Here is a 22,373-nt window from a genome sequence, read left to right on the forward strand (position 1 = left end):
ACTGCTGGTAATCAAACTCTTAACTTGGTGCCCCTGGGCATACTGGAGTCTAATAGTCCTGATAAGTCCAAACTGTAACTTACTCCTTCAGACCTTGGTGACTAGAACTCTTAGACCTTGTAAATGAGTCTATAATTGATGCCATATGTTTCTTCCATTACCTAAAGGTTGGCTTAACCCCTTTGTGACGATTGCTAACCTTCATGTTTGAACTTTTAACACTGGATGAACCAGTAAGCTAGAAGGCTGCTAGGAAAAAAAAAATCAGACACATAGAGTGCTCATCAATGGCACCTTCTCAAATTGGCTGGAGGTAGCTAGTGGGGTGCCACAGTGTTCAGTCCTGGGCCCAGTGCTCTTCAACATCTTTATTAATGATTTAGATGAGGAAGTGCAAGGAAAGATAATCAGATTCTCAGATGATACAAAACTGGGTGGAATAGCAAACACCCTAGAAGACAAAATGAAGATCCAGGACAATCTTGATAAACTTGAACACTGGGCTGAAAGCAACAAAATGAGATTCAATAAGCACAAGTGTCAAGTCCTCCACCTAGGAAAAAGAAACCAAATGCATTGACACACGATGGAGAATATGTGGCTCAATAGAACTGAAAAAGAAAAAGATCTCGGAGTAATTGTGGACAATAGGCTAAACATGAGCCAACAATGCGATGCAGCCACCAAAATGGCGAACGCTATTTTGGGATGCATTAACAGAAGTATTACTTCCAAATCATGGGAAGTAGTAAGTCCTCTATATGCCTCACTAGTCAGACCTCACCTGGAATACTGTGTCCAATTCTGGGCTCCAAGATTTAAGAAAGATGCAGGAAAATTAGGTTCCATAGGAGGGCAACAAAACTGATCCAGGATTTGGAAACACTGCCCTATGAGGAGAGACGGAGGGAACTGGGCATGTTCAGCCTTGAGAAGAGAGAACTGAGGGGGGACGTGATATCCCTCTATAAGTACCTCAAAGGCTGTCGCAAAGAGGAAGGTCAGAATGTCTTCTTGCTGATGCCAGAATGTAGGACATGGAATAATCAATTCAAGTTGCGATAACTCAGATTCAGGCTGGACATCAGGAAAAGCTTCCTCACTGTCAGAGCAATACAACAGTGGAATCGGCTTCCTCAAGAGGTGGTGGGCTCTTCCACAAAAAGAAACTGGACAGCCATCTGAGTGCGATGGTGTAACTTGGTGTCCTGCAACAACAGGTGGTTGGACCTGATGGGCTTCATGGCCCCTTCCAGTTCTACTATTCTATGATTCTAAGGAAGATTACTTGGGAGGGTAAATAATGTCCTCATTTTATGTCTGTTGCTCTTAGGCTAGATTTTATTTGCTGTAATTTTGCCACTAACCTTGGTTGAAATGGAGAATAGGTAACAAAACTTGTTTGGGATATTTCACAATATCTGACCTAGAGTTGCTCACTGTCCTGCTAATGTGGCAGGTGGGGGAGAGCAGTAGTACTTCTGTCCTTCACAATTATATGTTGCAAGCATTCTGTGAATATTGAACATTTCTGTTCCGTAAGCTTCTCCACTTCTGTTGTCCCCCTTGGTGCAAAGGTTCCTGAGAACTAAGAAGAAAGTTACAGGAAAAAACAGTTTAGGTTTTACATAATAGAAGAGAAGGCGCAGAGGCTGATACTCTATCAAACTAAGGATTTGCATATGGTCTGGCCCAGGGAGTTAGATTTATGTGCTAGCTTGGAAAATACTGTGTAATGTTTAGTCTTACTCTCAACTATATGTACATATTCATCACGAGTACCACCATAATGGCCAGGAAAGTTATTGTGTAATATAGTTCATTGGTCTTCAAATTGCAAATGGGGTCCCCCAAGAGGTTTACATCATCCTGATTTGTACATTGCACCAGAATCAGAGAAAGGTGGCCAATTGCAAAGCTCTCTTATTTATTGCATCAGAAAAGGGAATTTTAGCAAGTCCTTTATGGCAGTTTGCACCTGCAAAAACCTCCTGCATCTGCTCACTTTACACATTGCAGACAGATGTGTTCAGTAGTACAATTAAAAGTGAGCCCTGTATTGCAGTTTTGGTTTAAAGGTGGGTTCTAGATCTGAACAAATAAATGGTGTCATTAAATGAAGAGCTCATCACATAAGGAAACAAATATTCAGAACTTATGCAGGAAGCAGAGTAAATATCTATTTTGGATTTCTGTATCTTAATAAAGATGGAACAGTCTTCTTAATATAGTTTTATTATTCAAAACTGTAGACTTCAGATATTCCTATAAATGTAACTTTGATAACCATTTTACTTAAGTTTCTTAACTGATTTCCCTCCATGATTTACTGCATATTTCTAATCTTGTGTTTACATTATTAGCATCCATGACTTTCCCCATGTTGCCATGCCTTGAGTTGTAGTTATCCATATGCTGTAACAAATGGTATCTTCTTGTTTAGTCCTTTATGAAGTCCAACAAAGCTGTTGCTATTTCTCCAAAACCCTTCTCTCTTCTTCCTCCTATCCATACCAGTGACTTTGTGGTCCTTTTCCCCTCCTTTCCCCTATGTCTTGTCTCAGTTGGCTACAAAGCCTCTAGACAGAAACTGCATTGCACATTCTGTTTCTCACATCACACACTGGTGCTGCTAAATAAATTTGTGATAAGAATATTGAGGGACTAAGTGCTATGGAGCTGTGAGAATAGAAAACTATTTAACTAAAAAGCACTTCTGATAACATTGCAAGAGATCACTTGGTCTATGCAGTATAATATGAAGAATGTGTGGGGATGCTTTTTAAAATATCCACTTTCATAGAATATATGCTAACAAAAGAGCTGTCTTTATCAGTCAGGCACATGCAGAATACATTAGCACCAGTAGGGAAAAATCTTTTCCAAATACTGAAACAAACAGCTTAAGCTGGTCAGGAAACTAAATAGACATTATTTTCAGCTATTTTGAAGACATCATAAAGAAATCCAATGGTGAATCTTAGTGTGGTTCATCCCTTTACAGAAAACAAAATATCTAGGGTTGTCAGTTGTTGCAAAATTCTATAGAAATTTTTCTGGTGAAGAAGGCTTTTTTCAATTCTATAGGTTGTAAAACAACAAACATACTTGTTTTCTATGTATAAAGTTTTTAGTTGGAATGGAACATTTTAAGGCAGGTGTTGCAAGAAGCTTTTCAAACATAGATAACAGTGGTGAGCAAAGCCTTTCCAGTATAGTCCTCCAGTATGCAGAATATTTCAAACTAATATTATTTAATCTCAGCAGTAGAATCACTTTTATATACTTGTGCTTTTCACAGGGAAGTGTGCCTCTTGAAACCTCATATATAGTGGGGCATGTGGCCTCAGCCCCCAAAGAACAAAACCTAACTACTTTGTTCAGTGACGGGGAAAACAGTCAGGTATGGTTTTATATGGCATCTGAGCTGAGACATATAATGCCCTTACTTTTTTTGATTTACAGTGTAGCTGAGAGTGAAAAAATAACTTCTACAAAATGCTTCACATCATCTGTGATCTTGCTCTTTATTGTGAATGTCTATCATAGTCATGTGCTATACTTTATTTGATTTTCTTGCATTTCACTTTCTTGTAAGTCCATAGGCTGTGTTGCATTTTTCTGTTTGTAAAGTGAAGAATTGTTTACAAATGTTCCTCCCCTCAAATTTAAAGGGTCTTAAAAATGACTTTGTTCGGAACATCCTGTGGACCTTTGAAGATATTCACATGTTGGTTGGGTCAAATATGCCTATATTTGGAGGAGGAAGATATCCTGCTGTGAGCTTGCGTCTCAGGTGAATTTTTAGTTAATTAATTCATAAGAAAGGCTGTGTTGCCTTTTCAGCTCATACTTCATGGGTTGCATGATGAGATATCATCTTATGACTCAGGAAGCTATTCATTGGGCATAAGAAGCTGCCTTGATACCAAGTCAGGCCAATGTTTCTTCTAGCCCAGTATAGCCAATGCCAGCAGTGACTCTCCCATGAATTGCAGGGGGAATTCTTCCAGCCCTGTTTAGAGGAACTGGGGTTTGTATGTGGGACCATGCAAAGCATATGCCCCATCACAGCTATGGCTCCTTCCCATGTTCATGGGGCACACATGATTAAAAATCATTTCTCAAAGCACATTATTTATGTGCTTTGAGAAAGCTACTGAGTTTCTTGGAATAAGAAGTTCAAACTTTTCCAACTGACAAGGGCCAAAATCCTTGTTCTTTACCTGCCATCTTTCATTGGTGTTTGGAAAATAAAGGGACTAAAATAGATACAATCCTCACAGTTAAATTCTGTTATCTCCTAAACCCCAAATATATTACTACATTTTATTTCTTAAGTTGGAGGAGATAAATGTAACCATGCTTGGAGTTACATGCATAGGATTACACCCTATTACTTCACTTTGAGGTGGAAGTTGAAATGTAGGAAGCCATTCTTAGTCAAGAACCACAAATGTGCTTTGTTCCTTTTGCACATCTATCATAGTTTTTGTGGGTAGCTTGCTGGAATACCCATAGGTTTTCAATTATGTATAAACCTGGAACTTAAATGAAGTGGAATATGGTTTCTTGGGGTTTTAATGAACCTAGTTTACTTCACTGAACTAACGGTTGAAAATTCTATCTGTAGGGATAACAATAAACCAATTAATGTACTAACAGGCATTGACTATTGGTTGGACAACTTGATCTGCAATGTACCAGAACTTGTGATGTGTTTCCATGTCAATGGAATTGTTCAGGTGAGTGGGGAGTTCCCATGCCCTGATTCTTATGCTTAATTTGAGTCAGTAGAAAATAAATTCAGGATGGTTTAGCTATAGTCCAAAACTATCTTTTAAACTTTGCTTAGGATATTATAGCATTGGTGTGACCTAGAAAATCAATGCCTTGTTAATGCCTGTTTATATTGTAACCCCACTCAGACACAGCAGTAGTAAAAGTGTCTTAATTATCAAAATCCATGGTCAGGCAGTATCTTTATTAAAGCAACCAAAATGACTAAGTATGCAGCTTTTCATATTAATATTTTAATGCAATAATTATATTTCAACAACACATTTTATTTTTAAATGTGTATGCTGCCCACTAATCCAGATGGATTCTCTTGCAGCATATTTTACAGTTGTGGATTTTTTTCTCTTCCTTCAGAAATATGAAATGATTAAGACAGAGGATATACCCAATTTGGAAAACTCAAATTTCTCTACCAAAGTAATCAAAGATATTGCTCAAAATATTTTGTCTTTTCTGAAATCTAACTGTACCAAAGAAGGGCATACATACTGGCTATTTAAAGGTAATCATTTCTGTGACTGATTAAGACAAATGTGGCTTGCAAAATGATCGTGATTTGAGTCCATATATAAAATGTGCAAGGTAGGCAAGCAGTACTGTCTCCCTTCTCCTGAATGTCCATGTTAATTGAGTACCTGACAATGCATAAGTTGTTTCCTCTACTGTACTCAATGTGGAAAGCTTGCTCTGTATAGAAATTAGAGTGCTCTTGTGTCAGATCCATGTTTCCTTCTACTCCACTTTTTGTCATGATGGGGATTGGAAATCAAATAAAAATTAGGGGACTGTAAAGTGAGCCATTTCCTGCTCCTCTGCTTTGCAATGTACATATTTCCTCTATCTGATCAAACTGGAAGAATAACTAGAGCTATTAGGTTTTTTAATTCTTGGGACCCATAATTTTGTTGGACAGACTGATGAGACAGTGTTTTTCTTTCAGCAAGTGGAAGTGATATAGTTAAGCTCTATGATCTGACCACTCTTTGCGAAGAAACAGAAGATAAATATCAAAATCCTTTCACAATGCCAGTAGCAATCCTTCTATATAAGTAAGTTTGCCTATATAAGTAAGTAATTTTATATAAAGATGCTTGGTGATTCTGTTTAGTGTGAGAATTCCGGCCAAAGACTATACAGTGCTGGTCCTCTCCAACACCACAATTCAAAAGCATCAATTCTTCAGTGCTCAGCCTTCCTTATGGTACAGCTTTCACAGCCATACATTACAACTGGGAAAACCATAGCCTTGACTATACGAACTTCTGTCGGCAGGGTGATGCCTCTGCTTTTTAGTATGCTGTCTAGATTTGCCAAAGCTTTCCTCCCAAGGAGAAAATGTCTTTTAATTTCTTGGCTGCAGTCACTGTCTGTGGTGATCATGGAGCTCAAGAAAATAAAATCTGTCACTACCTCCATTTCTTCCCTGTCTGTTTGCCAGGAAGTGATAGGACTGGATGCCATGATTGTAGTTTTCTTAATGTTGAGTTTCAAACCAACTTTTGCGCTCTCCTCTTTCACTCGCATCAAGAGGCTCTTTAGTTCCTCTTCACTTTCATTTGTTAGAGTGGTATTGTCTGTGTTTCTGAGGTTGTTGATATTACTTCTGGCAATCTTAATTCCGACTGGTGATTCATCTAGCCTTTCACATAATGTGCACTGTATATAAATTAAATAGGCAGGGTGACAATATACAGCCTTGCCGTACTCCTTTACCAATTTTGAACCAATCAGTAGTTCCGTGTCTGGTTCTCACTGTTGCTTCTTGACCTACATAGAAGTTTCTCAAGAGACAAATAAGATGGTCTGGTACTCCTGTCTCTTTAAGAACTTGCCACAATTTGTTGTGATCCACACAACAAATTAGGTATTTAGGTATAACACATTCAAAATAAAAATATTTTCAGTGGATGTTACATGAGCTAAATGAAAAAGCCCCCTTATAGTGTTTCTTCCATCTCCCTAATTCTAGAGTTGCTTGCAATATGATGCTGAAGAAAAACCAGAACAGGAAACATTATGGCACTATCAGAACATTACTCCTTAACTGTGTGAAGTTATTGGACAAGGGTAGGCATCCTCAGGTAAGAACTGTATTTTGATGCAGGTGTTTCCATGCCTCAGTGACACGTAATGAGAACACTTCATGGCGAAGAAACCAATTAAATAAATCATGCATTTATCATTTGGCACCAATTTACCAATACTGGTTTTCCATGCTTTAGCAAAGCATTTGGAGAATTCGTATTACGGACATTTCTTCATTTGAGTCCAGTTTAGATGTAATGCTTAAATCATGGTTTAGTACTACCTTAGTAAGCCATGTCCTTCAAGTTTTTTCTGGAGCATGCTTGGGAGAAAGAGAAATTTATCTTCAGTTGTGAATTGGAACCTCTGAATAGTTTAAATAACAATGTTGAAAAATGGTAGACTTAAACTGCTATTTGATCTTAGCTGATCTAGTAAAACATCATTTAAACTAATCATACTTTCTCCTTTTCACAGATAATAATACATTGTAGTTCATTGAACATGATGCCGATTCATCCAGTCTCCTCCCGTGGCTGGATTTGGGGCAGGGGACATGAAGGTGTAGCATGGGAGCCCAAAGCTTGTTCACGTGATGCTGAATTATAATTTAGTGTTTCGACCAAGGAATGCATGTGTGCACGCACACACTGTCTGCACTAAAGATTAAAAATATAACCAATTTAGAACAACAGTTTTTAGAATTATTTTTAACTCCTGATACAAGTAAACATCTAATTTAGGAAACTTCTTTAATTTATCTTTCCTTTCTAATCAGATTATTGCTTCAGCTAACTACATGCTCTCAGAACTGTTCCAGCTAGATGAACCAAAAAAGGAAGAGAGCGCTGAATTCCCCTTAAATGGTAACTCTGATGAAAGTTACAGTGAGGAGGAGGAAGAAATGCCCGATAGTGATGAAAATGGTTCCTATAGCACCAGCTCAGATCCTCCTGATGACAACAAAGCTGTTGCTGTGATCAAATCTGTTGGAGAACTTTCTGTACCTGAAAAATATAAATCTACTCATCAAATACGTGTAAGTTGATCAGTACAGTTGATACTCGTTCATTTAATGGTGGAGTTATATTTTGTAGTAGCAACACTGCTGACTGTATATGGTGAACTCCTATTTCTTAGGGAAATTAGTATGAGGGGAAGTATACCTTAAATTGGCAGTTGTCATTGCAAAGATGAGAATGGCAGTGGAGAGCCGGAAACATTAATCATGTATATACATTTAGCTTCCATAGCAATGAAATGTGTCAAAATTAATGTCCTCAGAAGGACAGCTGAAGATGATCTTAGAATCTGGGCAGGTACATATGGGAGGAGATGATCCTTCAGGTAACCAGGTCCTGAAGCATTTTGAATGTAAATATCACTTTGAATCATACCTGGACATGGACAGGCAGCCAGTGCAGATGGTAGAATACTGGCCTAATCTGACAACATTGGCTAGCCCCCTGTTAACTGCCCATTTTGGACCAACTGAATTTTCTGAACCATTTTCTAAGGCAGCCCCACATGCAGCACATTGCATTAATTCAACAAGAATTTCCTACAACTTAAATAACTAGCTAGGCTATCCCTGTGCAGTTAAAGGATGTAGCTGGTATATCAGTCTAAGTTGATAAGAGGTGTTCTGTGCCGCCAAGTCTTCCTGTGCCTCTAGTGACATTGCTGGATTCAGTATAGCTCCAAACTACAACCTGATCCTTTGGGAGAGAACATCCCCCTCCAGAACCAGTTGGCTGTCATTCATCCAAGGCAGGTGAACCATCCACTAACAGTAAACTGTTTCTGTCTGAATTTTCAGATTATTGGCCCTTACCTAATCTATTACTGTGTCCAAGCCACTCAGCCATTCAGAACCATACTTCCTCAGCTAATTTGATGAAGAAGGGAGAGATGGATGTCATCTGCATATTGATGATGCCTGTACCCCCACATGACCTCCCCCAGTGGTTTCATGTAACAAAGGGGAGAAAACAGCCCTGTAGAACCCATGGCATAACTGTCAGGGCACAGAGCAATAATTCCCTCAGCACCACTTTCTGGAATTGGCCATCCAGTTAGGAATGGAAACATGGCAAACCTAGTACTTTCAACTCCCAAACCTGACAAAGTATCCAGAAGGATACTGTGGTCAATAGTTCTGCAATATGCTGAGAGATCCAAGAAAATCAATGGAGTCATAGTTCTGACTCTCTCCTGATAAAAGTCATCAAACAGGCTGATCAAGGCATTTTCAGTTTGAAAACAAGGCCAGAAACACAATTCAGATAGATCTAGATACTCTGTTTCATTCAGGAGTACTTAGACTTGACCAGCAAGCACCTTGCCCTGGAACTGTATTCCTGATTTACTGTCAAAGGCATTCAGTATAGTTCCTTATAAAAATGGTGTTTCATATATTTTTGAGGATATATGGCCTGTACAATACATAATGCTTATCTTTTGTGAAGGGTATTATGAATGGCCTTTGTTCTTCACAGATTGAAACAATTTTTCAGGGAATGAAAAATTTGTCAGAGAATGACATTGTAATTGCATCATTGCTTTTCCCCAGCCTATTAGTTTATGTATTTATTAGATTTATATCTTGCCTTTTTTCTGGAAAAAACTCAGAGTGGCTTATATAATTCTCCTCCTGCTTTCAGTCTTATCCCCACAACAGCAACCCTGTGAGGTAGGTTGGGCTGAGAGTCTGTGGCTGTCTGAAAGTCACCCAGTTGGCTCCGTGAATGAGCAGGGACTAGAACCCAGATCTCCTGAGTCCCGGTCTCATGCTCTTAACCATAACATCACATGCCTCTAAGTTGAAATACTTGCTGTTTTTCTGTGCTCATCATTTTTCAAACTTGGGACTATGGGTAAAACCAGATTTAGTTCTTTGACTATTGTTAGTGTTAATACTACTAGTATTAAACCTTATGATGTGCAGTAGGACTTCAAAACTTTTCTAGTTGTAGTTGTGGTGGATGTTTAAATGTTTTGCATCTATTATCATTAGCATGGTGTTGCAGTATTCCAATAAGAATATAGAAAGCCTGAGTCCATAACAGCTTTCAAGGCAAATTTTAATGGAAAAACTAGGAATGATTTCTTATTAGCATTCAGTGAGAAGTTATGCTGAATTTCACTGATTCAATTGGATTGTCTTCTCTTTTCTGTGAAGCCTAGTTGTGCATTTCCTGTTTGCCATGATACTGAGGAACGATGCAGACTTGTACTCAGCTATGTTCTTGAGGTAGGTTTTTTAATTGTTTTGTCATTGTGTATAATCACAAGAAATGTATGCTATTCTAATATCTCCTGTGTCATGCAAATGAACTGAAAGGCTGGTTGTTGTTGTCGATGATTAAATAGGGCTTAAAATCAGTTGATGGTAGCATCAAGAAGGAAGGTGACCTTCCTGCAGCAGATCCAAATACTCCTATACCATTAAAATATGAAGATGAATCAAACATTGGTCCTGAGTGTCTTGAAAAACAGATGGCCCTGTTTCTGGACAAAAGTAAGTTAGTGATGCTCATGTCTTTCTCCTAGCCTCTCATGATCTCCCATGTCAAAACTTGTTTTTTTTAGGAAGACATTTGGACCATACATGGTTACCCTCTTTTTGAAGTGGTTTAAACTACTCTAAGTTATTTTTGACAATAATTACTTTTCCCCCAGTCATTTTACTATATTGTGAAATTATTGTTTAAACTGAAATTGTTTCAACTGAATGATAGTTGGCTTTGACTAGTTGTGGAAATATTTAGCATATGTTATTGTACAAATGAGTTACTGCAGAAATTAACCTATTAATGCTACAGATACATTTTTGATCTTTTATTGGTGCAGTGCTATTGATTGCAAGATCAGAAGCCCTCAAATTTTCCTCAGTCATCCAGTGCAGGGAGGGAGAAAGGCAGGGACCTAGACCGATACTTTTGTAAACAGTTTTCATCCAGAAATGTGTGCCTCAAATTCAGGCTATTTTAGATAAATGGAAATATGATAGAAAGGCAGAATAGCTTTCATTTGAGCAGTAATAGATTCCTGTAATTAAATTTCAGAATACGCGCCAGTTAAGTTTAACTTTAAGGTTACTAAGAATCAGTTTCTTTATTTTTGCATCATAGTGGGCTCATTTCAGGAAGTTAAACATTCTAGTCAGTCAGGGATGATCCCTGGATCCTGGCAATACAGAATGAAGCTTCAGCTGATTTTAAAATCCTCCAAGGCTTACTATGTTCTTTCTGATGCTGCTGTGAGTCTTCAGAAATATGGGAGAGCATTACGGTACATAAAACTAGCTTTACAATGCCATGGTAAGTTGACATATTTTTACTGTTGGTTTGAGACATATAATACCAGTTTCTTGCTATATCTGCTTTTAAAACTCATAACATCTATACTTGTTTGCTTATTTATTTAGTATATTCATATCCCACATTTTTTCCTTTCAAGGAACTCCAGGCAGCTTACATAATTCTCCTCCTCTTAATTTTATTCTCACAACAAAAACCCTGTGAGGTAGGTCGCACAAAGAGTGTGTGACTGGGTCAAGGTCACCCCAGTTGGCTCCCTGCCTGAGTGGGAGAATTCAGATCTCCCAAGTCCCAGTCCAGTACTCTTAACCACTATACCACACTGGCATTCTGTTTGGGAATTTTAATAAAGTTGTCATCTATCAGGTTTTAAGCAGTACATTTACTGTCTGTGAACAGAGTGCTGGGTTAATTATGCTCTCATCTCTGTACTTATTCTAAATAGTATTAGAAACACTAATTCAGGTTGGCTAGTACATAAAAAGTGTTTTGATTTTGGCTCTTTAATGACTGACAGTGCACAAACCAATTTTAATTTTTTAAGAATAAAATCAACCTTGGCTTGTATGCAGGTAGAATACTAGGAAGTTGATATGCAAGAATACCAAAGAAAGCCTGATCATTTTCCTTTTTGTAACAAAGGGAACTAAATGATGGCTCCTTAGACATGAGGTGGAAAACATAGGATGGTTCAGATTCCCATCTCCATGGTCAGAGATGGTGCTTCACTCCTGCTTTATCACCCCTTTTCATGAAAAGAGTTTATGAAGAATAACTAAAGAAAAGTAATTTACCTGTGGAATTTCATGTGAAATACTGCTTTAGCCAGTTATAGTTGTCATTGGCTTGGAGAACATAGCACTACTTAGTACATACAGCCTAAGAGAGCATTTAAACGATTATAGAAGTCCAATAAATAATCTTATCTTCATTCATGTTTCTAGAAGATTAAGAGAGTACATGAGCATAGTTTCAGCATTCATCAGTTTTGTTTCTTAATTTTCCCCCTACTAGATACTTATTGCTGCCTGTGCACGAACATGCTTTCTGAAGTACTCCTGTTTCTTTGTCAGAGTTTAACTCTTTGTGGTGATATCCAACTAATGCTGGCCCAGAATGCAAACAACAGAGCTGCATATCTCGAAGAATATAACTACCAAACAAAAGAAGATCAGGAAATATTGCATAGCCTTCAGAGAGAGTCCAGCTGTCAAGGTAGTGGTGATTTAGTGTCTGAATTGGTGCTTATTTAGAACTGGGACAGTAGTTTGTTTTGTCTTGATAACATAGTTCTGCAGGAACTAATCCAGCTATAAAAAAGGAGGATAGGCATTTGCATATATTGTCTTGGTTTCTTAAAAAGTGAGGTGCCCTTGAGGATATAAGGGTTTGCAAAGGCTGAAATTTAGTATACTTGAGGCAAAAAATGGAGAGACCTCTTGTGGTAATCATCTTAAATTTTGATGCAGGAATCGTGGTAGAAGGGAAGATACCTGGTGAATAGTTTCAGATTATAGGCAAGCCCCATCTTGCAATATTGATTACTGGTGCTAGAGTCACAATCACATGTTTGGTCTGCCTCATCTAGGCATTCAAAATGTGTTGGTCTCTCTATCCCAAGAATGCTAGGTTTGTCCCTGCTGTTGCCATCTGTGGATGAATGAGAAGGGTTGTTCATATGTTGTAATTTGTGTATAACTACTTCTCACAAGTCCCGAATTGTGTGGTGAGGCATGGGTACCTGGTATGTTGGGGAGCATGTTGGCCTTTGTGGCCCCACAACTCCCCTCATATGTTTCTGAAAACAGGGTGGGTTGTCAGAACCCATTGTTGTTGTTGTTGTTGTAGGGAAAGAAGGGCTGTAGAGATCTGCATTACTCTTTAATATGACTTTGCCATGACTGGCTTTGGCATTTGTGCAGCAATTTTTCCAACAGGGTTTCAAAGTTAAGCTGGTAATGGAAAAAATATTCCCAGCAACCATATTGCCACCTGTGTTCTGGGAAAATAACTAATGGCCTAGATATTATTTTTGGAGAGAAGACATTAGACTCTGATAAAATAAACAATAGCTGCACATTTTTTTATGAGCTGAGCAAATCACCTGGAAAAGGTTCTTTGTCTAGCTGTTGTTATTATTTATTTTTCTTTTTACAAATTGATTTCTTTTTTAGCGAACAGGATTTTTTTTTGCATGTTTCAGGGATTTATTTGTCTCTCTATAGTTGAGTGCTTTAGAAATATAAGATGTAGAATTATGCTTGAGAAAATTACTTGATTTCTGTACATAAATAAAATACCTCCTTTTGAGAGGTTTGGTGTCATTTTGTAAAATGATTCATAGTTAAAACCAATTATAACATTCTTTTTATCCTGAAAAGAGCTACAGCAATTATGATGCACAATTTATGATGGATTGCAAAAGTGTTTTAAATAACCCTTATCAAACTGTTCGGGTGCATTTTCTTTTATACTTTATCTAGAAAAACTGAAAATTCATATTGTATTGCTAATATGGTATATTTTCTTTTCTAGTATTTTCTTGGGCTACCGATATGTCTACAGATTTGGAATGCCAGCTTTCAATTAGCTGCAAGTGCTATGAGGCAGCTAAAGAAATTTTGCTTTTCAGTAATTTAAAAGAGCAGAACCCAGAGCAATATCCACAAGTAGTGAAGAGAATGGGTAATATTCAAAATGAAATTGGAGTATTTTACATGAATCAAGCTGCTGCTTTACAGAGTGAAAGAGTAGGCAAGTATATATATGTGTGTGTGTGTGTATATATATATATGTTTTTCATCAACACTTAAAAAATAAGTGTATGCACAGAGTCCAGTGTCGTGCTTATGCCTCCACTGATTCTGTTGTCCTCACTGCCTTCACAACGACAATTAAGCACTTCTAAGGCAACCAGGAATGAGCAGATTTGCTGATTTTTGGTAGGAAGCAGCTGAACTTAATGTTACTGAACTTAAGCAAGCTCTCCCAACCTGCCTCTTTCCAGATACAGATAGTAGTGCTTATTTCAGGACTTCTCCTTCACTTCAGTAGATTCTGATTGTGCAATGAAATTAGAGGGACCCCTCACTTGTGGAAGGGAAGCAGTGAGGGTAGAAGCACCTGATATTGTATTCAGTTCTGGGACTTCAGTAATTAAAAAGAATTCTAGATACGGTTGATACTAAATGATGGATGATTATGATGTGAATTCATAACTTACTTGTAAACTTGCAGGGAAAGAACATTATGCAGATTCAGGCCATTGTTTTGTTCTTTTCTAGAGAACACAATGGTATCTCCTGCAGAACAGCAACTTTGGAAGAAAAGCTTTTCTTTCTTTGAAAAGGGGATTCAAAACTTTGAATCCATTGATGATGCAACCAATGCTGCTCTTCTCTTGTGTAACATGGGAAGACTCATGCGGATTTGTGCTCATGCTCATTGTGCTGCTGGAGGAGACTTTAAAAGAGAATTTTCCCCTGAAGAGGCCCTTTATTATAATAAGGTAAGCCTGCTGCCCATCTCTTAAGCCTATGTGGCACTTTTCTACCAAGTCATATGCCTAAAAATACAGATGTGGCATTACATGTTTTATATGAATCATTTGTTGCACTTTTAAAAGTAATCTGTTGTGAGGAAATATTTATTGTGAGGTATGCTGTTTGATTTAGATTATCTGTCTACAAATGTCTGTATCTATATATAATTTTGATACTGGTTAATAATGTGTAAAATAGCAACTCCCCTGAAATTAAAGGATCAGTGGAATTGGGTCCAAACTTGTTGTCCAACTTACACCCTGCTACTTAATAACCTTACTTAGAAGTAAAAGTCAGTTCAGATTGCTTTCCACTGCTCATTTGTACAAGCAGCACCTCATATATTGATCTATTTGCAAGAACAAAGTAATGTCAGATGAATATTATTCATACATTTATATGCCACTTTTTTTCTTCCGGGAATGCAGGGTAGCTTGCATAGTTGTCATTCCCTCCAGTTTATCCTCATAACCTGTGAGGTAGTTAGTGTTGTCAATCAGTGATTGGCCTAAAGTCTCTAAGAGAGCCTGCATGTTCCAAGTCAGAGTCTAGCATTCTAACAACTATACCACACTGGCTCTCATGCCTTGATGCCAACAGGAAGATAAAGAACTATACCAATCTTGCTACTGAGAGTAGCTGGTATTGTGTTTGATCATTGCAAAGACCAAATATTCAAAACCAATAAATAGTATTCACTAACCATTGTGAACACATAATAAATGTTATTGATATAATCTTCTCAGTATATCCTATTGCTGTTAAATGATTGAACCCTGTAGGCTATTGACTACTATTTGAAGGCCTTAAGATCACTGGGCAAAAGGGAAGTTCACTCAGCTGTCTGGGATTCTGTCAACTGGGAATTGTCCACCACCTATTTTACTATGGCTACTCTGCTGCAAGACTATGCTCCCTTATCCAGGAAAGCTCAAGAACAGGTAATGTATTTGAATTTATTCTATGTTGAGAATCAGCCATTGCCCTATCAAGATGGAAAAAGGGAGAACGTCTCAGAATAATGTTCTGATTTGTCGCTGTAAAACTGCTTAATAATTATGCTGATTGTTACCAAAATGGTAGTACATAAATTGTCCTGTTGCAATGGAACAAAGATTCATCTTGTGCAGCATTCTAGTTGTATCCAGTTAGTGTCCCTTTGCTAAGGGAAGGCTTTTTGAACCAGTGGAAGCTTTTATCAATAGAACCAAGAAGAAAATGGGTTTTAGCTGTTCCTCCTTCCCCTGAATCCCCCCCCCCCCACAGCCCCCATATCTCATGCTGTTCTGTATTTTTCCTCAACCTGCTTTTGCAGGTTTTGGAGGAGGCAGAGAGGTTGCAGGAAAAGGAAGAATCACTGCAAATGTCCCTCTCCTATTCTACTGAAGAAGTATCTGATGGAATAACAACTTTCAACCAGCCAAGATATACCAATTGGATCCAACCCCTTTCTCCATCTAGCGTATTTTTAGATAGCTTGCTAATCAGGATATCATCATGATTACCTTCCTGATGAGACTGCTTGATCATGATAGTTATATTTTATGATTTGTCACTTAGCAGTGAAAAGGATTATAAAGTAAGCTGGTTTTGATGTTAAGATGTTTTGAAACCTGTTTCTTTTTGTTTTAGATAGAAAAAGAAGTTAGTGAATCAATGATGAAATCCTTGAAATATTGTGATGTTGAGACAGTGTCTGCACGACAGCCCCTTTGCCAATACCGGGCAGCTGCAATTCATCACAGGCTGGCTTCCATGTATCACAGTTGTTTGAGAAATCAGGTATTTGCCCATTGAGAATTTATGGGAATGCATCTGTCTTTGATGCACATTTACTGCTCAATATGCACTGCATCTGTGACAGGAAGGAGTTGGTGCTGTTCCATTTTTTAGGTGTAATAAACTGAAAAGAATATGCAACACTGAAAATGTGAATTTTTAATTTGTAGTTTTGCAACTGCACTACTATCTGTATTGCACTACTGACCTTTCCAAGTGGTGGCAGTAAACTTAATTTATTCTTGGTGCCGTAATTGTGCTATCCCTGATTCAACACCAGTAATCACACTGCACTCTGTCACTATGCAAAGAAGGAAATTATATATATTTAATAGCATTTGCTTAAAACATTAGTCATATATGAGGCCATGAGGAAAAATCCATGGTGTTTGTAAGCTGCCCAGAGAACTCTGGATATTGAGCCATATGGAAATAAAATGAATAATTACAGATGCTTCCTTCTGAACATACATTTTTTGTAAATACTTAAGTACTTCTGTATTAACCACAAGACAGTGCTTGTTTTACATACAGTTGTTTTATTTTACCTCCTGAATTAATTGGAAACATTGTGTTGTTGAAGGTTGGAGATGAGCATCAGCGTAAGCAGCACAGAGTACTAGTTGATCTTAATTACAGTAAAGCTGTGAAGTTTTTTCAGCTCCTGAAGGATGCACCATGTGAGCTTCTTCGTGTACAGTTAGAAAGAGTAGCATTTGCAGAATTTCAAATGGCGAGTAAGTGTATACATGTATTTATCTATATTTCTTTGATCTATGGAATGCAATTAACTATACTACTACTTTAAAACTGGATTTTTAAAAACTTCTCAAAACATTCTTTGAAAGAGAACTGTACAATTAATAAACATTTTCAATGTCTTTCTGATATTCTAGGTCAAAGTAGCAATACTGGAAAACTAAAAACATTGTCTGGGGCATTAGATGTAATGATACAGACCCAGTCAGTATTCCAGCTTATCAGAAAGGAACTTGCTGCTGAATATGAGCAGGTAACTATTATTTTTAGTGATTTGTAGTTCTGGTATGTTGCATATATGAGTATATAGGCTTAGAATTGGTTAAAAATGGGGTATGGGAAGACATGATAAGCTAGTATCTCCATATTTATTGCTTCCCTCTATTTACAAAAAAAAAAAAAAAGTACTTAAATATTCTGAAACCTACATGGAATTGCATTTGTATATGAAACTTGTTAATAGTCTTAAAATTTGAATCATATATTTTCACAAATGTCCTGTTTGTTTAGAGACTTGAGGGTGACAAAAGTAGTACTGAGAGAGTGCCAGCTGAAGATTCCTCTAATAGCCTCAATAAGGAAGAAGTATCAAAGCTCCTCGGTATATTTGAATCTCGATTGTCCTTTCTTCTCCTTCAGTCCATCAAGCTGCTTACTTCAACTAAAAAGAAAGTTGTGTAAGTGCCAACTTCTTTGTATGGTTTCAGAAGAGGTCTTTCAGATTCAGATTAGGATGGCATAGAAAGCAATTATGAATAGCAAGAAAAAATCCACTAGTGCTGTAGTGAGTCATTTTACAGTTTTGCATATGTGACAGCTTACACAAACTATTGCACATACATTTTTTGGATTTAGCTTCAACTTTTTCATGCAGTCCTCAGGTATGAGGTGTAGATTACTCATTTTTTTTAGTGGAAGGACATGTATGGATCCAAGTATTAGATTAATTTTGTTGTCTTTGTGTACTTTGTGTCACCTTCACCTTTTGAGTTCTTGAGGAAACATTTGTGTGTCTGTCTCTTGTGATGGCACCATATGCTTAGTTGAGAATGGAGAACTGGGTTTCGGATTGGCCCTGAAATTGTTGTAGAAAAGCATTACCACTATTTGGGATTCCTCCAGGTGCCAGGCAAGCTCTGTTCATCGGCACATTACGTGCCTACTGCTAATGGGTTCGGCAGGAAGAGGAGTGAATAAAATAGATGCTGAGTCTGTGAGGTTGTATACTATGTGAGCCCTATTTTTTAAATTAAGTTGATGAAGTTAAATGAAGGAGCCAAAAATGTTTCTTTACAAAGAAATGGTGAAGAGGGAGAAAAAGTGTAACCAAGGGTGCCAATCCCTTCAAACCTCTCCACATGAAATAGTCAACTTAAAACTTTTGAGGGGACTTGTGTGGATGTGTGTGATAAAATATACTCTAGCAACTGCAGCTTCCACATGGAAGAAAAGCTTTATGGGTACTACCAGCAAGTTCATAGTTATTGTATAAGAATTTTTAGGTCTCCACAAGATGGCAATATAAATACAGAACATCAAAATGTAATTCCTGTTTCAAAGCTAACTCATTTGTTCTATAATCTGTTAATGCCAGTTATTGTTCCAGTCCTGCAGTATTATATTGTACAGACTCAGAGAGACTGATAAAGTCATGCAGAACATTTAGAGTTTCTTTTTTCCTATTATTTAAAAGTCTATAATTCATTGTAGTTCCCTGCAAAGACTGTGTTTCAACTGATTTATACCTAAATTCTTCAGACACTTCAAAGGTGAAAGTAGAAGGCAGTTACACTCAAGTGTAACTAGACCTATGGTAGCGATCATACCTCTGCTATAGCCTTGCTTACTTAGCTTAGCTTCCCCTACCTCATAAACACACAAGATACTGTTCAAAGGAAATGAATGTTGCCTGTGTGCTATTGTACAATACTTTTATGTGCAGTGATTGCCAGAATTGTCAAAGGATGCTGCTGTCTAGAGCTAAGATGAGATCTTACTATGCTGTCATCAGTTGTCGTTTTGAGATATGTTAAGGGCAAACATACTACCAGCTAGTACACTAGCCTTATAGGCTTGAATTGTCTGGTATATGAGTTTTGTTGGAAAAAAAATTGCCATAAGCTTTTGGAGGGTGTGAGGGGAGGTCGAGTTTTGATATGCTAGGCATCAATATATGCCCGTCATTTATTATTTTGAATGTTGACTTAAGTATATTTATACTTTTAATACCCAGGATGCTTTGACTATAAAAAGAGTCCTCTCTTTATGCTTACTCTAATTCAGAAGGTGGTAACACCTGCTATTTAGGAGAGTCCTAGGAAAAATTTGGACCCAGTGACCTGTAGGGGGTCCTTTAATGACTTGCAGTTGAATGTATGAATAGACCCTTTATAGAACATGTGATGTGGTTCCCAAATGCCACCTGTGGGTTCTTGTTCATACATCAAATCACAACATGTGTGGCAGGCAGTTTTTGAAAGATATACAGCCCTGGTATAAATGCAGCTTGAAGGAAAGCTGAGGCAAAACAGAATTTTATCAGGAGAACAGTGCATTGGTGAAGATACTTACTGTGCGGTGTTAAATGCAGTACTTCCAGAGGTATAGATCATGTCCAGATTCATTGTGAGGCATTTTCCAGTCTCTTTGAGTTGGTTATTTTATACAGAAAAATCAGGGGTGCAAAGAAGTTTTAGACCTTGGCTTATGGTAATCCTCTTGTGATAAAAGCTCATACTCAGAAGACTTTTAGCAATGAAAAATGTATTTGAGGGGACTCTTCAGAAAGAAGTAACTTCTCAGTGATGTAGTTGCTGTATATCTCCTTAGACTACCCAGGAAGAAATGTGGAGATCTTGGAAACCCATTGGGAGCATTCAGTATCAAGGGGAATATATGTACTCACCAATGGAGTTTCAAATGCATATGCAACAAAACCAGTAATATGCATTTCTTTTGACACAAAATGGCTTTGTGATATTTGTAGAAATATTTTAAAATGCTAATTAAAAGAAGTACTTAGTTTTGGATGTTCTGTTGGAATCCATTAATTGATTAACTAGTATGTGAAATAAATGAAGCTGTCAATTCTGGGATAGGAATTTAATTGCTTCTTGCTTTCTTGGATCAAAGTATTTGTAATGAAACCAACTGTGCATACAGTACCTATCTGATAATCCTTGCTCTGGGATTTTAAGTAGGATTTATATATAATGGTAAAAAAGTAGCCATGAAAATAATGAAATAAGCTGAGGAACTTAACACAACAGAGAGGTACGGTATTAAGAAAGTGATTTGTCTTGTACTCAAATTCAAAACTTTGAATTGTACTGGTGAAACCAGTTAGAAGCCTAATATTGAGTTTGCTCCAGGTGAACAGGAAGGGAATGGGACTTAATTGTAGCCTTGTTGTTTTCCCAGAAGAGTAAGAGCACAGGTAAATTTCCCCCTATTTGCACACAGGACAGCATCTTTCTTGACTCCTAAACCTGCTTTCCAAAGGTGAAAGTGCTGGAAGCAATGTGCAAATAGGCCCTTGTGTCTGCGTGATGAAGGATGGTGGTGTAAAAATTCTGAAAGAATATAGGCTTTGATCCAATATCAGTTCTTCCCACCTTCAGAATGAGGCTTTCATACCTCTGGAAAAATGCAGTTAAGGGTTTGGGGGAAAGTTGGGAGCTGAATGGGGTTGGAGGCTGTAGTGGGGAGGGTAGAAGTAGCTTGAGTTGGTGAATCCTGCCCCTTGCATTGTTCAAAATGTATAGTTTTCATGCTGTTGCTCTTGCATCCAAGCCACTATTGGCAGAGTTCATTATCCTTTCTAGTGCTGGATTAACCTATTTCTCTCCTACTTCCCTTTCTCCTACAGAGGTAACACTGAAGAAGATAACATTCTTAAGGCCAATAAGTATGTGTACTCACTTCTCTTGCGATCAGCTGCAAACAAAAACCTGACTCTGCTTGAAAGAACAGAAGTTGTTTTAAACCTACTAGAACAGCTGACTCAGGACAGTGAAGGCAATAATCTGGGAATACAGTGACCCAACGTGACACTGGTAGATGTCACAGCAGTTGATGTGGTGCCTTGCTCAGAAAGGGATTTTTGATTTCCTTCTATAGTGGCTGCTTGATTTTATTTATATTGTTGCATATTTATAAGCTGTATAGCTGCAAAAACAAAATGTTATCACGATTTTTTGAATGCTGTGAAGAAGTAGTGATTTTTTGTTTTACATTTGAAAGTGTTAAAAGGAAATGTACAGTTAATTTTGCCTGAACCATAATGGGGTTTGTAGAGTTGCAAAGCAGAATGGTTTTGCAAAGGCTAATATATTACAGAAAATGTCACTGAATTACAAAATTGCTAAACACAACTTTGTAAGTTTTGTAAGATTTTTCTCCATTGGAAAGCATCTACCAGTAGTATTAATTACAACTATTAGAACTATTTCCATATGGAAGCATTTTATTGCGGCATGGTATTCTGCCATAAATGTGCCTTTTCTGCTTTAATGCAACATTTAAGGTAGATATTCGGAAATAAAACGGGCACCTTTGTACCTCAACCACTACTTTTTCCAGTAATGTGAATAAAGAGTTACATATTAAATATTTTTATTAAAATATTTGCTATATACCAGCACTTAATTACTTTTGTGTTCCAGCCTGAACATTCTAAATATATCAGCATTTACATATTTCAGAGTGAGCCATTTGGACTTTTGCATCAAATATTATTTGTTGCATATTAAAGTCTAATACCAGGCGATAGTATGAGTAGAGAAGTACATTTAGTTTAGAACAGAGCTCTTCAATTCTCTTTGGATTACAGGGTACACTGAAAATATTGAGTGTCATTGGTGCCATCACAGAAACACCATTTCTTAGAAAAACAAGCAGTTGAAATTGAAAGGCAAGCAATTTGCTCAAGAATTTGAATCCAGAGCAAAGCTGGGTTCTGAGCCCACTACTTTGAAACCCCCACCCCCGCCCAAGGAACATGCATCCTGGTCAGTCATTTCAATTTCCCTGGGTCATACTCAACCACACTACTTTCAGGCCTGAACCTCTACGCATGCACCCTACCCTATCTCATTTCCCTGCTTTTCTCCCACCGAGGGTTTCAACAAAGTCTTCCCCAACTCCC

General features: G+C 37.6%; 1 protein-coding gene across 3 annotated transcripts in view; it reads left to right on the forward strand.

Annotated features, from left to right (window-relative positions):
• Positions 1-21,863, forward strand: part of EDRF1 (erythroid differentiation regulatory factor 1) — a 29,614-nt gene extending 7,751 nt beyond the window's left edge. Inside the window, exons 7-25 of one of the 3 annotated variants that reach the window (XM_044445603.1) lie at positions 3,302-3,403; positions 3,675-3,796; positions 4,634-4,745; positions 5,155-5,302; positions 5,741-5,849; positions 6,770-6,881; positions 7,604-7,864; positions 10,007-10,078; positions 10,198-10,345; positions 10,959-11,147; positions 12,162-12,362; positions 13,683-13,901; positions 14,432-14,655; positions 15,472-15,630; positions 16,322-16,471; positions 17,052-17,205; positions 17,365-17,480; positions 17,738-17,904; positions 21,096-21,863. In XM_044445603.1, the coding sequence (XP_044301538.1) occupies positions 3,302-3,403; positions 3,675-3,796; positions 4,634-4,745; positions 5,155-5,302; positions 5,741-5,849; positions 6,770-6,881; positions 7,604-7,864; positions 10,007-10,078; positions 10,198-10,345; positions 10,959-11,147; positions 12,162-12,362; positions 13,683-13,901; positions 14,432-14,655; positions 15,472-15,630; positions 16,322-16,471; positions 17,052-17,205; positions 17,365-17,480; positions 17,738-17,904; positions 21,096-21,267 (2,937 nt within the window). In that variant the 3' untranslated portion in view covers positions 21,268-21,863. The remainder of the gene's footprint in view (positions 1-3,301; positions 3,404-3,674; positions 3,797-4,633; positions 4,746-5,154; positions 5,303-5,740; positions 5,850-6,769; positions 6,882-7,603; positions 7,865-10,006; positions 10,079-10,197; positions 10,346-10,958; positions 11,148-12,161; positions 12,363-13,682; positions 13,902-14,431; positions 14,656-15,471; positions 15,631-16,321; positions 16,472-17,051; positions 17,206-17,364; positions 17,481-17,737; positions 17,905-21,095) is intronic. The other 2 variants (XM_044445605.1, XM_044445604.1) reach the window with 2 other exon arrangements.
• Positions 21,864-22,373: the final 510 nt, after the last annotated feature.

Source organism: Varanus komodoensis, unplaced genomic scaffold (genome assembly GCF_004798865.1).
Source record: "Varanus komodoensis strain SLA01 unplaced genomic scaffold, ASM479886v1 scaffold49, whole genome shotgun sequence".
Classification (NCBI taxonomy): domain Eukaryota; kingdom Metazoa; phylum Chordata; class Lepidosauria; order Squamata; family Varanidae; genus Varanus; species Varanus komodoensis.